We start from the raw sequence: 16,556 nt of genomic DNA on the forward strand, positions 1-16,556 counted from the left end.
AGGTGTCCCAGCAGGGCGAGGGGTAGAGGCCAGAACGGGGCCTGTGGGGCCCACGCCAGCTGCCGCACAGCCATGAAAATCTCTTAACCACACAGAATTGTTAACGGCTCTGAAATCCTGTTGTATCACAGGCTTAGAAAGGCTTAAACTGTTAAATGCATAAACTTCCTCAATAAACGGGCTCCTCTTGCCAGATCCCGAAGCCCAGCCAGATGAAAAGGCAGCCGCTGGAGGGAGGGGAACTTCCCCCAGCTGTTTATGGTCCTGCCGGAGTGTTCTGGGGCAGCCTGTGGCCAAAGCCCTCAACCTGATGCCTTCGGGGTCCCGGGTCAGTCTAGGGCTGAGAGAGGGCAGTGCTGGGGCTCCAGGGTCAGATGACCTGGGTTCAAATCCTATCACTTCCTGTGTCACCGTGGACAAGCTGCTTCACCTCTTTGAGCCTCAGTTTCCTCTTCTGTAAAACAGGGATGAGGATGCTAAACCGGTGACTGGGAGTCAGTGAGACCCTCAGTGGGGAGCTGCCTGGTCCATAGGAGATCCTTGGATATGCTGGGTCTTAGCTGCAACACTCGGGAGCTTCGCTCTTTGTTGCGGCACACAGGATGTTTAGTTGCGGCATGCGGGGTCTAGTTCCTGGACCAGAGATGGAACCCTGGGGACCCCTGCATTGGGAGTGCGGCGTCTTAGCCACTGGACCACCAGGGGAGGCCCTGCCAAGCCTTTCTGACACCTCCAAGAAGCAGGAAGCACAAGAGCGCACACCTGCCTCGGCCACCTACAAGGGGGTGGGATGCTGGCCCTCGGTCTCAGTTTCCTAATCTGATGGAGAGATTCCAGAAGGTAACAGGCAGGAAGGCAGCATGACACAAGCACTTGGTTAATGCTGTGTGGAGGCAGGCAGTGGGGGGCCCCTTCTCCCTGGCCAGCGGTCAACTGGGGTGGCTGCGCCCCTTTCATGGCTCAGCATGAAGAGAGGAGGCCCATGGGGGCCTTCCCCATCCCTGAGCCTCTGCCCTGGGAGGGTGCTCCATCCTGCCAACACCTCTTGATGCAAAAGCACCTCACCCTCCACGGCCCAGCCATGAGCTTCCCTCTTCCCCTCGGAAGCCCTTCAGCTGCCCTCTCTTTCCTATGAGGTCTTACAATCTCACGCGTGACCCTCCCCCTACCCCCACCCCCAAGCTGGTTATCTGTCAAACTCTTTTTACTTCTGCCATCTCAGAGGCCCCAGGGTAATCAGGAGGTGTGCAGGGCAGGGTACCTCCAGATATCCGCCCACTCCTGGGTAATCAGTTGTCCCAGCAAACTGGAGGGAGCTGGGCTCACAGTCTGCCTCTGCTGCTTGCTGCTGGCTGTGTGGCCTTGGAAGACTTGCTGAGCCTCTCTGGACGTCTGTCGCATTTGCAAATGGAGCTCATCATACCAACCGAAGATTCAATAAGACAATAGAGCCCATCATATAGCACAGAGCTGGGCACACCGGAGGCGCCTTCACCCTCAGCTCCGGCCCTCTCCAGTCCTCCGGACCCCTTTCAGCCTCTGCCTCGTTCAGCCCTCGGACAGAGCGCAACTAAAGGGCTGACAGCCCCTCTGCCCTTCTCCCTTGGCTAGGAAGACTTCTTCCATGCCCCCTGTCCCCCAGAAGGCTGAGGGTCAGTGAGAGACTAGGGTTAAAAACAAAACATCAGTATCATTTCTGACTATCTTTTTTCTGGACTAATTTCTGCCCTCAACTCCTCCCATTCTCCAAAGCCCTGGGAAAATGGCTCCTCCTCCAGGAAGCACCTCTCCCCTGCCCTGCAGCCACGCCCAGCTGTCTCCTGACTTCCTCTGGAGTGCCCCAAGGCTATAGTTACAGATGGAGCCATCTCCCCTATACCAAACTGGAAGCGTTAGGAGGGCAAGAAGGGCCTTCTTCATGTCTGCAGTCCTTATACCAGATCCAGGGACTGGCACACAGTAGGTACCTGATTTACTAGTGTGTTAGTTTCTTGGTCCTCTATACGAAGACTCTCCAAGAAGCAAAAAAAAAAAAAATCAGAAAATGAACTTCAGTGAATGGATGATGGTTGGCTGGGTAGGTAGATAAATAGGTAGATCAATGGATGGAGAGATGGATGGATAATCGTGAATAAAAACATGTTTTGAGAGCATAGAGGGAAGGGGATGTGGGGAGAGGGAGGTACTTTCAATTTTTAAAAGCAAAGACTTGAATAGCCTGAGTGTATTGGCCAGGATTCCCATCCAATCCCCTTTCCCAAAGGCTGGTGTGTGTGGTCTCAGCCCTGGCCTGAGTCGGGGGTCTGGAGGGGTTATCTATGACCCTTCCCCGTCCCCAAGCTGGGTGTCTCCACCCTGCCCTTGAAAAGATGCTGCAGAACTTTCTGTGGCCGGGGGTGGGGGGGTCTGGGCTTTTCCTCCCACCCAGCTTTCCAACACTCACACCCCTTTCCCAACACAGGCCTCGCCAGCTGGACGCCGCCTCCTCTTCACCCCGAGACTGACCGCACCCCACCCCCACAGACTCACCAGACACAGCTGGGCCACTGGTCCAGCCCCTGTGGGAAGGGCTGGAGCTGAGAGCAGGGTGAGAAGGAGGCCACCCTGAGGGTGGCCCAGGCTCCAGCTCTGAGGGCCCAGAGAGGATCTCTGACCCCAGCCCCTCCCTACCTTGGCTGGGGAAGCACAGGATTCTAGAAGTAAAACAGAAAATAAAGCCACAGGCAGAATATCCCATGCTGCTGAGTATGTGGGGAAACAGACACTCCTGAAGGCTGCTGCCAGGAGGGTAACTCAGCCCAGTGTTTCTGGAGGGCAATCTGGCAATGTGTGCCAAAAGCTCTAAAAAAAAAGTCCATACCCTTTGACCCCACAATTCCACGCCAGGAGACATATCCTACACAGACACCAGGAGCAGTGCAGAAAGGCAGAGGGACCAGGAATTCATCTCAGCATTGAGGATAGTGAGAAACCAAGCAATCTACCTGTGGATCACAGAGGACTGGTTAAAAAAATTATCCCACAGATAGCCTATGGAATTCTAAGAGCCTTCCCACATGATCCAACATGACATGGAAAAACGCCCACAAAATACTAGTAAGTCAAAAATCCTCATGTATTCCCAAAAGGAATCTATTTTTTCTTTAAAAAAATCAGTATGTGTAAATACACATAAATACACCTCAGAGGATCCACATCAGTCTGTTAACAGTGGTTACTCTCTGTGTTATTATAATTTTCTCCTTTAAGATTCTGCAAATAAACTGTATTGCTTTTGTGATAAGGAAGAGTTATTTTTTCCTCAAAATAAAAAAAAGCTCATTGGGAGAAAAAAAAAAAAAAGCTCACAGGCAAGTTTGTAAAAGTTCTTATTTTTTTGACACTTTTCTAGGTATTTTCTCATTTACTTGGCACAGCAGTCCATCTGTTTATTCTGTTTTGCAGATGAGAAAACAAAGATCAGGAGAGGGTCCATGGCTTGCCCAAGGTCACACAGCTAGCAAGAGGCAGGACTGGGGTTTGAAACCAGGTCTCCAAGTCCAAGGTCAAGGAGAGGCCACGGGTGGGGAAGAGAGCAGGACCAGGGGCCGCCAAGCAGGGCAGGGGGAGGAGAAGGAGAGGCTGGGAGGGGAAGCCTGGGGCAGCTGGGAGCTGGGAAGTCTGAGCTGGAGCCAGCTGATCAACATGTGCGTGCGACCATCCCCCTCCCCCAACCCCGCCGCCCCCTCACCCCTCTAACCCGCTGGCTTGCAGCCCCTCTCCCTGTCCAAGCTAAATATTAAAAATCCCATTACACCCTGAGAGCATCGCAGAGATCACACTCACTGTGGAACTCCCTCCAGACCCCTTCGAGACACATGTCTGCCATTGGGAAAGAGAGAAGGGCAGGGTCCCCAGCGGTTTCTGGGCTGGAAGGGGGGTGCCCACGCATGGGCAGGGAGGGGCAAGTAGGAGTTTCATTAGGGAAGGAGAGGCCAAGATAAAACTTGGAGAAACTGAGGCCAGGTCACGTTCCCAATCAACCCCATCAACATCTGGAAAGAGTCAGGCGAATGGGCTCAGGGCTTGGGTGGAGCAGCTGCTGCAGAGGCTGGTGGGGGGCGGATTCCCAGGCCACCCTCTTGCCCCACAACCCCCGGCCCCAGCAGATCCGCTGATGGCAAGCCCCAGTGGGGACTGTGCTACCGAGGGGGCTGGGGGCCAGGGTAGCGGGAGAAGGCAGAGGTCTTCTGCGGACAGTTCCCGGAGTCTCCCACCCGCCATCTCTATGGCCAGTGCAGGCTCAGCGAACCGTGAATAGATGAATCAAGGAGAGAAAGCCGTGTCCCAGCCCCACTCCCAGGAGGGCGCTGGACACCCACCACACATGCCCTGTACTGTCACACCATGGGCCTTTGTTCACGAGGCTTCTTGACCACGAGTTCCTTCCCTCCCTTCACCCATCCAAATCCTACTCACTCCTGAAGGCCTACTTCAAATGCCACCTCCTCCTTGAAGCACTCCCAGATGTCCAATCAGAAAAGATGGTCTGCTTCTGTCAAAGTACTTGGCCTGGACAGATCTCATTTCTGGAAGGACCATGCTCTGCCTTGTTCTTTGGTGTCTGAATCCTCTGCTCACCCAGGAGCCACTTGAGGCCAAACCCTGAGTCTCAGGCACTCTCTTCCAACCATCCCAGGTCAGCCCTAGTCAGCTCAAATGACACCTCGTCCAAGAAGTCTTCTCTGAATCACCTGGCTAAAGCAGATCCTCCTTTTAATCTCTAATGTTACACCTTATATTTTTCTTTTCACTCCTCACAGTTTGTAACTATTTACTCGTTTATTTACTTTGTGTCCTCCATCTTCCTCTGCCCACCCACCTGGACCAAAAACTCTGGGAGGGTAGTGAATGTGCCCTCTTGTTCACTTTGAGGGCAGTGGTACCCCACTCCAGTCCTCTTGCCTGGAGAGTCCCATGGACGGAGGAGCCTGGTGGGCTGCAGTCCATGGGGTCACTAAGAGTAGGGCACGACTGAGCGACTTCACTTTCATGCATTGGAGAAGGCAATGGCAACCCACTCCAGTACCCTTGCCTGGAGAATCCCAGGGACAGAGGAGCCTAGTGGGCTGCCGTCTCTGGGGTCGCACAGAGTCGGACACGACTGAAGCGACTTAGCAGCAGCAGCAGCAGCAGCAGGGCTGGCATAGACCTGGCTCATAGAAGGCGCTCGATAAATACCTGTTAGAAGGCTAACTGGTGCACAGAAGGTACCCAGGACATGCTGGTTGAGCGGTTAACTGGGCCCCTCCCATGCCCTCCCCACTGTGCCCTGCACACAACAGGCTCAAGAGCAAGTTGGTCTGATTGAATCAGTTTAGCCCATAGTTTCAGGAACCACTGAGTGCATTAGAATAGCCAGTCCATCATTATTCGCCACAGCCCACCCCCTGGGATCGCTGCCATGCCCCGAGAGGACTCACCTACTTCTCCTCTGCCAAGTTTTCTCTAACTTGCATTTCTTTGAGAAAGCAAGGGATTATTTTCCCATCAAATTATGCTTCAACATTAAATGGATCTTTCCAAACCACACCCTCCCAGAGATTCTGCTAAGGTCCCCTCCCACCCTTTAGGGTGGATGCTCCCTGAGGTGGTGGTGGGGCTGGGCCTGTGGTCATTGCCTGGCTTTGAGTCCTGCTTGGTCTGGCCAAGGATGTGTTAACACATCGTGTGTCTGAGCTAAGAGTCCTGTTATAGAAGCATCGGGGCTGCTTGGTTTAAAAAAAATGCCGATTCTTGGCGTCACCTCTGAGGCACAGAACCAGACCTGGGATGAAGTTTGCACCAGACTCAGGAATCTGCATTTTAAGAAACCTGCCAGTGGTTCTGGAGGGAGGTGCAGAAAAGGTAGAGAATCCCTGAGCTGGAGATGGGAGAGCACTCTGCCGACCACTCGGATGGGAGCTGTAATTACCATTCCGACACGTCCCGGGCTGGTGGGGCCAGCGCCTCTGGGGCTTGGGCTGAAGCAGCCCCACATCTGGGTGGCTGCACACAGGCCATGGCAGCAGCTGGTGTCCTTCTGGCTCCCTGAGCTCATTAATCACACCCTGACTGGCCTCTGCTCACACCCAGCAGCCGGCGGGGCTAGGCTGGGCCTGGGCTGGGGGTTGGGGTTGGGGGAAGCCAGCCCTGGACACACCCTGCCCTCGTATTACCTCGAGCCCCCACCACTTGCAAGAAGCAGCCCAGACTCTGATCCTGTGACAGGCAACCTCTGCCATGGCCCCAGTGACCGTGCCTCCTGGCGTTCACACCCCTGTGTAATTCCCTCCCCTGGAGCAAGGACTGAATTGGATGACTCACTTTTAATGAAGAGAACTTGGGAGAAGTAATGAGACGTCCCTTCTGAAAATGAGAGGATCAAAAGATTGTGGCTTCTGTCTTGGGTACTCTCTCCTTCATACTCTGGGGAAGCTGCTGCACACGCGGGAGGCCCATGTGGGAGGGACTGAGGCCTGCCAACAACCCTGTGCAGGAACGTGGAAGCAGATCCTTCCCTGGTCAAACCTCGAGATGCAACCTCAGGAGAGACCCTGAGCGAGAGGCACCCATTGATCAAGCCATCCGTGCCTGATTTCTGACCCTAAGAAGCTGAGAGATAACACATGCTTTCTGTTTTCAGCGGCTAAATATGAGGGTAACTTGCTATGCAGCAGTGGATAACTCACACACCTTCTCATCTAGGTACCCCTCCACTCATGCTTCTTCTTACCTCCCTCCTTGTGCCCTGAGCCATAGCCACACCAAACAACTGACCAGTCCCTCTAAGGAGCCACACTGATTCTTGTCCCCAGGCCTTTGCTTATGCCAATCCAACCTCCAGAGGGCCTGGGCCACCTGGTCAATGCCTCCTTCTCCCAAGACTCAGCTCCAATGCCACCTCCTCCCAGAAGCCCTCCCTTTTTTGATGCCCATCATGGCCTGGACCATTCCTATTAAAACAAATCTGACACAATCTCACTCTTGTTCATTTACAGCTGGTCCTCTCTGCTAGACCATGAGCTCCTAGCAGGCAAGGCCACAGCTGGATTCTTCTGTCTTGCCTGGTGTTCAGCACAAGGTCTGACACAGAGGAGGGGTGGGGAAGGTTGGAGGAGTGAATAGCCAGTAGACAGTGAGGGACTGATTCCGCTCCCCACGGCCTGTCTCACCCCCGCCATCTCCCAAGGTGGTGCATTTTCACGCTCAGGTATAGAAAACCAGATGTATTGTCTTCCCCGAGAAGTCAGCCTTTTCTCCCCGTTTCCCCATTTCTTTCCCAAGATCATCAAGGCTCTGTAAACTGGAATTTCTGGTTTCCTCTGAGTCCTCTCCCTGCTCCAACTTGTCTCCACTTCCAAAACACCCTTCGACTATACTCCTCCTCTTCCCCAGTACTGGGGATGCCCAGTCCAGGGGTCACCGTCTCCTAAGATCATTGCAGCAGCTTCCTCAGAGGCCACTGCTCCTGTCTCTCACAGACCCACTTCTCCTCCCAGAGATCTTTAACACGCTTCCTCCAAGGGCTGGAGGGAGGTGTCACGGAGATGGTGGATGTGATAGAATTTCATAAAGGTGAGGATCACTGTAGCTTCCCCAGACTCAATTTTAATCGACTTTCAAGGCTCCTGGACTAGCATTTGGAACACTCCAGGATTCATTCCAATCAGGAAGGCAAGAGGAACCGGCACAAGTAGGCTCCAAGTCTCCTATGCCATCACCATCGACCACCACGGCTCACAGTGCAGAGACTCTGTGCCATGCTGGGGTTTATACGTAGCATCCCATTTAGTTAACATTTATTAGGTTTTTACTAGAAGTCACTATAAGTGGTTTACATGTTTTGAGGCCTTGAATCCTCACAACTATCCCATGAGAGAGGGTTTCACACTTGGTTCAAGATATCCAGCTAGCAACTGGCAGGGATGGGACTTGTTCTCAGCTCTGGCTACCTTTATAGGCTTCTCACCACCATGCAGTACCTTTTACAACTTCTTACATTTGCAAAGCAGCTTTGTGACTCTTGGTTGTCATCAAATACCACCTGTCCTATTGTTTACTTAACATTTTTCCTTAAAAAAACTTAAAGGGCACAGTGGTTAAAAGGGTGGTTTGGAATCACACAACCTGGTAAGCCCCCAGGCCACCTCTGCTTACTCCCTGTACGAACTCTCTGAGCTCTGACTTCTTCCTAAAAGACGGCATGTTCCTTCACAGGATTCTTGCAAGGATTAAAAGAGTTTGACACGTAAAGTGCTCGGCACACAGTAAAAATAGCTCACAGTGGGGCTGTACTTTCCCATTTCTCTGGATTGGAAGTAATCACATTACTTGCCTTGGCCACTGAAATGTGGACAGGCATGACGTATGAGCCATTCTAGGGGGTGGGGGGGGGGGGTGCTTTAGAGCCCATATACAACCTGTCTCACTTGCTCCTTCCTTCTGCCTGGTGATCACAACCTTCCAAAGAGTGGGCGGCTCCATCTGCTTGGCTCGCAGAGGGAGGAATCCCAAGCTGACTCATGATGGCCATGTGGCATTAAGTGCTAAATAAACATGTTCTGTTACTTCAGCATGGCTTGGCCTATACTGACTGATACAGCAAAAGCTCAATGAAAGTGATCTTATCAATATCATTTACTAAGCTTTACACATTTTCCCAAGCTGACTCGTGATGGACATGTATCATAGTGCAATATAAACTTTACTGCTTGGCCACTTTGGCACTGCTTGGCCTACACTGACTGACACAACAAAAGGCCAACGGATATTATCTTATCGACGTTATTTACTACGGTGTACAAGTTTTCTTAAAAAGGAAACCACATCACTTTTGTGAATGAAGAAACAAAGTAACACCTGCTATCATTAATATTCACATAGTAGTTAAAAGGAGAAACGGTTATCCTCATACCAACGAAAATCAGCGGGCACACCCCCCGCAGCATCTGCACACACTACCATTCATGAGGTGCTGTTCAACGCCTTCCTCCAAGAAGCAGAACCATGGCGATGGATCCGGAAACTCTGGCTGCAGAGGGCCTCCCACTCAACTCCAGGCCTCTGCCCTGACTAGCCTGCCTCTCAGCTGCCAGGCTCAAGGCTGCAGCCGATACCAATGCCACGCGCTTGCAAGGGGCACCTGTCCCGCCGCGGCCCTTACCTCGGCAGACCGTGCCGTTCTCCACGGCCTCGAAGCCCGCCTTGCACATGCAGCGCCCGATGGGCACCAGCCACTCGCCATCCCCATTGCAGTAGAGCTTGATGGGCACGTCCACCTCCTCCGCGTTGGCGATGCAGCTGCCCCGGGCAGCCACCAGCGATGTGCTCTCCGCCCCCGACAGCGTCTCCTGGAAGATGGCGCCATTCTGGATGATGCGGGGGCACTTGCGGTAGAAGACGCGCACGGCAATGAGGGACATGCAGCCGCCATAGTCCTGGAAGGCCAGGTAGAAGCCGCTGCGGGACACGGGCCCGAAACTCCGCACCTCGGTGTTGATCTTCATGACCCGGCCGCCCAGGTCCACCTGGGAGAAGCTCTCATCGGCGGCAATGGTGTCCACCTTCACCCACGGGTTCTCCATCCAGGTGGGGAAGGTCTTGGTGGCCGAGTCGAAGTCGGCCTCGTAGTAATAGAGGTTGAAGGTCTCCTTGCAGGAGCCGGGCACGCTGGGGATGCTGCTGCAGTCACGCACCGAGAACTTCATCTCCACGTGGATGCGATGGGCGCCCCGGCGCCGGATGAACTTGGTCCGTAGCCAGTTGTTCTGGCTCGACTCAAACACATTGCATACCTGGTACGTGCGGATCGTGTTCATGTTCTCATCGTAGCCACTCACCTCTTCCCACTGTGGGTGAAACGCCAGTCAGGTGGGGCAGCTAGGGGCTGAGCCCCAGGGAACATCCTAAGCGGGGAGGGCACAGACATTTCCTTAGGGATCCTCCAGCCATGAAGGCGGCAGGCAGGACACCTACCATCAGGGGCCTCCTGTCTCTCAGGGGGAGGCACAGACTCTACCTAAGGGGTCTCCCAGTTTGATGATGGAGACACGATGCCTACCATCAGGGAAACCCCAAACTGAGCAGGAGACTTGGCTCTGGCCCTGAGGAATTCCCCACTCTACGCAGGAGACGCGCCAATCTGACGGGAAGGCCACACGCCCTGCTCTTGGTGGTATTCCCCTATCCACGTGGGAGATGTCACCCTTACCCCCCAGGGGTAACTAATCTGGTAAAGAAGTCACGGCCCCCCTGCTGTTCCTGGGAAGCTCCCAACCAAACGGAAACCAGGGAGAGGCTGAACCCACACAAAGTACTTGCTTGAGGAGCGGCCAGTCTGCTGAGGAGACAGGGCTCTGTCCGCCAGGAGTGCCCTATCTGGCCAGGCAGACACAGCCCTTGCCCTCGGGGATCCTCAGCCCAACGGACGATGAGCCCTCACCCCCATAACAGAAACGTGAGGCATTTCCCTGCGAGAGTAGTGAATACGGAGACTGGAGGGAGACCTCCCCGCCTTCCTGCCTGGGGTCATTGCTCTGGCACCTCACCAGGCCCTGGCCTGGGCGCTCGCCCACCCAGCTGTGAGCTCCCCACTCCCACTGCTGGATGGGGCTTGGCAGGGCGGCGGAAAGCGGGGAACAGAAGGGCAAAGGCTGTGTTCCATGCACAGACGCTCACTCTCATGCAGGCTCACTCTCAGGCTGAGCCTTTGTTTACCCTTTCACACCCCCTTGAGCACCTCTCACTTTCTCTATCCAGCCTTCTGGAACCTCCTGGGGTGGAGTCTCCCTCCGGCCGCTGTGTCCAGGTTCACCAACTCTCCCTTGGGCCTTTGGGGACAGCCTGCCTAAATGAGTGCCAGGCACGCCCAAGCCCTCTTGGTCTGGTCTCCCCCAGTGGGTCTGAGAGCTTGCTGGGATCAGCTCCCCGATCCCTCCTTCTCCTGGGCCCCTCTTTGGTGCTGGGCTGGCTTCACCTGGGGCAGGCCCATAAAAGGGCCCCAACAAGCAGGGTGAACCCGTGCCGAGCCCAGGGTGGGTGCTGTAATAGCATCCTATTTCTTTGTTGTGATTATCACACGTGGGAAGCACAGTTATCCCCATTTTACAGATGAGCAAGTGGAGACCAGAGAAGTGCAGTCACACACTGTGAGCCAAGGTCACACAGACCCAAACTCAGACCCATGCCCACGCTTGTCCACACTGCCTTGAAACACGAGGACCGAGCAGTGGGCTCTGTTCCAGCTCTGCTAACTTGATGTGTGACCTTAGGCAAGTCACTGCCCCTCTCTGGGCCTCTATTTCCCCAACTGCCAGAAGTGACTGTCGGGGGGAGGGTAAGCGGTGGGAGAGGTGTCGGCCTCGTGTAGGTGCTCTTTGTCTTTCTGCCTTCCTCAGATTCTGCCTGCGCGGGGCGGGGCGGTGGCTGTGGCTGCTGTGAAGGGTGAGTGTGTGTGAGCAAGGCCGAACGGGCCCAGCCACTGCTCCAGTGGCGGCTCTGAAGCTCCCTACATTGCATTTAATTTTTTTTTTTTTTGGTGGCACCATGTGACAAAGTCAGCCCCTTGTTACAATCACTGCTCTTCTTCAGAACTTAATTAGAGCACTTAATTAGAGCACTCTGCCTTTCTCCCCTCTCTCTAATTAACATGCGGAGGCCCTGCAGCCTAAACACCCCAAATAATTGCGTCCGGGGGCCCTGCAGCCCAGCCTGGCCTCATTACTGGCAGGGTGGGGCTGTGGGCCCAGCCGCCTTCGCAGATGGAAAATTGGTGACAAGAAAGAGCCACAGAAAGAGGCCTGACCCTGGGGCCCTGCCTATTGAGAGCACAGGCCTGAGGGGGTAGCGGAGGACGCAGTTCCTTGGGGTAGCAGCTGAGTCTCCATGGAGGAGCTGGGATGGGGGAGGGGGACTGGGAGCCCTGAGCCCCCACCAGAGACCAGGGGGGTGAGGAGGGGCTGGTATCAGAAAGGATGGTGATGAGGATGACGCCGGCAACAGCTCCCATAGCCACTTGTCACTGGGAGCCCCCTCTGCATCAGGCGCTATGCTGGATACTTGGCAGAAAAACCTCATAACAGTTCTGTGAGGAAGACATAAACACCACCATTTGACACACGAAGAAGCTAAAAGCTCAGACAGGTTAAGGAACTGGCCCCCAAATCACACAGCTGGTAAGTGGCAGGATTGGAATGGCTTCCCTGGTGGTTCAGGCGGTTACAGTAAGGCAGGAGACCTGGGTTCCATCCCTGGGTCGGGAAGATCCCCTGGAGGAAGGCAATGGAAACCCACTCCAGTACGCTTGCCTGGAAAATCCCATGGACAGAGGAGCCTGGTAGGCTGCAGTCCATGGGGTCGCAAAGAGTTGGACACGACAGAGAGACTTTTCTTCCTTTCTTCAGGGGTCTGACTCCATAGCCAGTAGGTAACTGCCGGAGAGGAATCTCAAACTGCACCGGATCCTTTTATCGGGGGGGTGGGGTGGGTATGTGCCATGTGGAATTTTAGCTCCTGGACCAGGGATCCAACCTGTGCCCTGTGCAGTGGAAGCACAGAGTCTTAACCATCGGACCACCAGGGCAGTCCCTGTGCCTGAAGTGTTCCTGGGAAGCTCTTAGCCTACGTGGGCTCAGACCACAGGACCCAAGGAAGTGTGATGGTAGGAGCTCAGGAAGGTGGAATCTAGTGTGGTGGGAACCCAGAGGACTAGGTCACAGCCTTGGTTACAAACCTGAGCCCTCATCACTTACTAGCTGTAGGGTCCCCAGTAGGTGGCTATAGCTCTCTGAGCTTCAGTTTCCTCATCTGTAAAATGGAGGTGGTTCCTTCCCATAGGACTGGAGATGATGTGTGTAAAGGTGCTTTGATACAGTATGACACCCAGTGCATGCTCAGGAACTGACAATTCACTTTCCCTATCTGTAAAACAGGGGTTGTGAGTACCCACTTCTCAGCCTCACTCCTAGAATTCTATAGGACAAGAGCTAAAAGCATCCAGCCTGTTGTCATGGTAACTGGTACTCATCAATGGTAGGGGAGCAGTAGGGTGGGGCAACGAGAGTCCAGGTCCTGGGACCTGAAGGAGGGGAAGGGGCTCGAATGGGGTGGGCTAGGACATCCAGGCCCCGCAGCAGAACCGGAGGTATCCTGGAGACCAGGCAGGGTTTGAGGACCACTGACTTACCCCCGATGGAGGATGCACAATCCAGCCCAGCTCCGCCGTCGCTGTGGTTGAATCCATCAGCGTTTCTGTGGAGAGAGCAGAGTCACTGCTGAGTTGCCTACAAAGCACGGTCAGTCACTAAGAACTTCCCTCTTAAGGGCTGTCTGTACAGAGGAGCCACCTACTTCCTTGCTCCAATCAATCACTGGGTCTAACCCTATAGACTGTCCTCCCTTTAGGTCCGGCATCTCACTCCATGATCCCGCCCACTCACTCCCACACTCCAGCCAATCATCTGAGTCTATTTCTCTAGACTCCACCCCTTAAATCCAACTCCAGCCCTTCTACACACGGTCATGCCCCACCCTCTCAGCCAATCACATCCCTCCAACCTAGGTATTACCCTCCTTTACTGGGAAAGGGTCTTAACCTGGGGTCTCCTGGATAGGCTTCAGAGAGTCCTCAAGAAATTTCAAATTTTTCCTTCAAAATGAGGGTCCTGTTTGCTTTTCTGCATGCATCAAATTCTCACCAACTGGAATGCTGGCCTTACAGAGGCCTCCCTTGGGCCCCAGCCAAGCTGTCTCAGTTATCCCAATTTTGCCATCTGCCCCATGCCTCCCATCAGGGATACCGTCCCTCTTTCTCCAGGAACTGGGAGTTCTCCATCGTGTCCTCATCCCTGGGCCCCCTCCCCCAGGGCTCAGCCAACTCTGTCCCAAGGACAGAGCCCTGGGGATGGAGGGGGAGCAGGGGTGAACACCATGTCCAGTGGGGCCAGCCCATCACCTGCCCTCTGGGGGTTCAGAAAACTCAGATCAGCTTCTGACCCAGCTGGGCCCTACTTGCTTCCCGTTATTCTAGCTGGAGGGGAGGAACCATCCAGTCAATGACAAAGGAGACCCACAGGGCCAGAAAGATCTCCATTCACCCCCAGATCAGGCTCAGCACCCCTCCCCTCTCCCCCCTTTCCTGCCACAAGGGATTCAAAATGCTTTTTGAACTGCACTGTGATGCACTGAGTAGATTTAAATTGCTTGGGCATTCAATCCACAAATATATCCGATGTACATTATGTACCCGAGCACTGTACGGGTACCCTGAGGGTGACTAGCAAAGCCCTTCTAAGGGAGCAGTTCACAGTCTGGTGGCGGAGATGGGGTGTGAATATAAAGAGTTGTCAGAGGGTAGACTGAGCGACTTCACTTTCACTTCTCACTTTCATGCATTGGAGAAGGAAATGGCAACCCACTCCAGCGTTCTTGCCTGGAGAATCCCAGGGACTGGGGAGCCTGGTGGGCTGCCGTCTATGGGGTCGCACAGAGTCGGACATGGCTGAAATGACTTAGCAGCAGCAGGTGGAGAGACCTAGGGAATCACAGCTGGACCTTCCACACCCCCTAGGTGAGCAAAAGTGAGTGAGAGGTAATGCTTGCTGCTAAGCCCCCATCCTGTGCCCAGGATAGACATCACTAATCAATGCCTACACTCTGTGACTACACAGGGCTTCTCACCACAGTGCTCCAGGAAACCACCACCCACCATCTGAGATCCTATCTCTGGTCTAATCTAACAGCCTCATTTTGGAAATAGGGCAACTGAGGCACAGAGAGCGGAAGAGGCTTCCTAAAGATCACCCAGGAGGTGGTGACAGAGTGGGAGGTGAGGGTCTCCTGCCTCCTACCCTGTAAACTTCTAGACACTTGGTTTGATGGCCTGGGTTGAATGAACTAGGGCAAGGAGAGTGGGGGCAGAGGGAAGTGTCTGTGTTGCTGTCAAAGTCGAAATGGGAGGAACAAGGTTTTGAACCAGGCAGGGGCGGTAAGGATGGGAGGGTGGGAAAGAAGGAAGCGTTGAGCCAGAGGTGACCCCAGTCAGACCCGCGGGCTGACAAGAGAGGATGCGGCAGTGTCCCCATGACCGCCTGTGGCTTGAGTTTGCGGTCACTGTGTCCCTTTGCACTGGGGGCTGGCGAGTTGGGGGGAGGAGGGTGCCAGGGACGGTGGAGTCCAGTGCCAAGGGCGTCCTTTTGATGGCAAATTGGAGGGAAGTTCTATTGTGCTGCTTTGGGGCTGAAAAAAGGGTTCCTTTTCACACTCCGAATGCTACAGATTTTTCTTCCTGGAGAGAACAAGGGCTGAACTTTTAACCTGTTTTCTCTCATCGGCCTCAGCCAGAGACGCGCCAAGCCAGGCTCTCTGCCTGGGCCCGAGGAACAGCTGCTGGGAGCCGCGCACAACAAGGGAGAGAGGAGTCTGTGCTTGGGACCAGAGAGGGGTCGAAGGGGAGGCAAACCCGCCAAGCAGGTGGCCCCACCCCTTGGCTGGATTCTTGGGCTGACCCAGAGGCCAAGCGCTAGAGGATTCCACAGCCCAGAGGAGGGACTGCGAACGGACGTCCTCCATGCCTGGGTGGAAACTCAGGCCCAGAGAGGTGCAAAGGACTCGCCAAAAGACACACATTAAAAGCTGGTTGTCAAACTCTGGGCTCCCAGGGAGTTCAGGTTTGGGGGCTGCACTGTTCCTTTCCTTTGCCTCCCACCACAACTGGAACCAGCAAGGGGAGGATCTCAGAAGGATAGGAAGTCAACAGGCTGTTTGGTCATAGACTGGAAGGGGCTAAGAGGAGGGGCCAGCTTCCAGGTCCGCTGGGGAGGACACAGAAGGTGGCCTGGCCCCTACGCTCCTTTCTCACCAAGCCAGTACTGGGTTCTGCCTAGAAGGCTGTTACCCGCCTGGAGCCACGGCAGGAGGGAACCCCCAGGGTGCTTTCCCCACAACTTCCCCTTGGCCTTTGCCTTTCCGTGTCCACATCACCCTCCACCCTCTGCAGAAAAGGCAAGTGAGCAGAGCAGATGGACTGGGACTGGGAGGTCAGACTTCAATTCCAATACCTTTTCTGCCACCTTGGACTTGCAACCTTTCTAAGCTTCAGTTTCCTCACCTACAGAAAGTCCATAATACCTTGTGGAGGTGAACAGGAGAGCTAAGTGAGATGGGAGGGTTCTCAGCTTGCAGCCCAGCCCAAGCAGAGCATCAGTAAGTGGCGGCTATTCTTTTTTCAGATCCAGCGTGGTGTGTTTTGGCTGACCCTGTGCTGGCGTACACACATCGTTTCCTTTGGGCTCATCAGGTGGCCTCTGCAAGTAAAGGCGAGTCCAAGCAGCTCCCCCCACACCGCAGACCACGCCTGCCAACATCTGATGGACATCAGCCTCTTGTTCGAGGGCTGAGGCCTCCGGGGAGCCCCTCCTAGTCTGTCTGATGCCGCTTTCCTGGAATGCCCTGGTTTCCTCTTTGTTCCTCTTAACCAAGTACTGAAGTTCAAGCTCAGTTTCCCTGGGAACTTGGGTGGCTTCAGAAAGCCATGCCCT

At 54.4% G+C, this 16,556-nt stretch overlaps 1 protein-coding gene across 1 annotated transcript in view; it reads right to left on the minus strand.

Moving 5' to 3' along the window:
• EPHB2 (EPH receptor B2) overlaps positions 1-13,261 on the minus strand; it is a 137,308-nt gene extending 124,047 nt beyond the window's left edge. The window contains exons 1-2 of the mRNA XM_052635730.1: positions 13,205-13,261; positions 9,185-9,869 (exon numbers count right to left, since the gene is read on the minus strand). Of these exons, the coding sequence (XP_052491690.1) occupies positions 9,185-9,869; positions 13,205-13,261 (742 nt within the window). The remainder of the gene's footprint in view (positions 1-9,184; positions 9,870-13,204) is intronic.
• Between the last annotated feature and the right edge of the window lie 3,295 nt (positions 13,262-16,556).

This window comes from Budorcas taxicolor, chromosome 2 (genome assembly GCF_023091745.1).
Source record: "Budorcas taxicolor isolate Tak-1 chromosome 2, Takin1.1, whole genome shotgun sequence".
In the NCBI taxonomy this organism is placed as follows: domain Eukaryota; kingdom Metazoa; phylum Chordata; class Mammalia; order Artiodactyla; family Bovidae; genus Budorcas; species Budorcas taxicolor.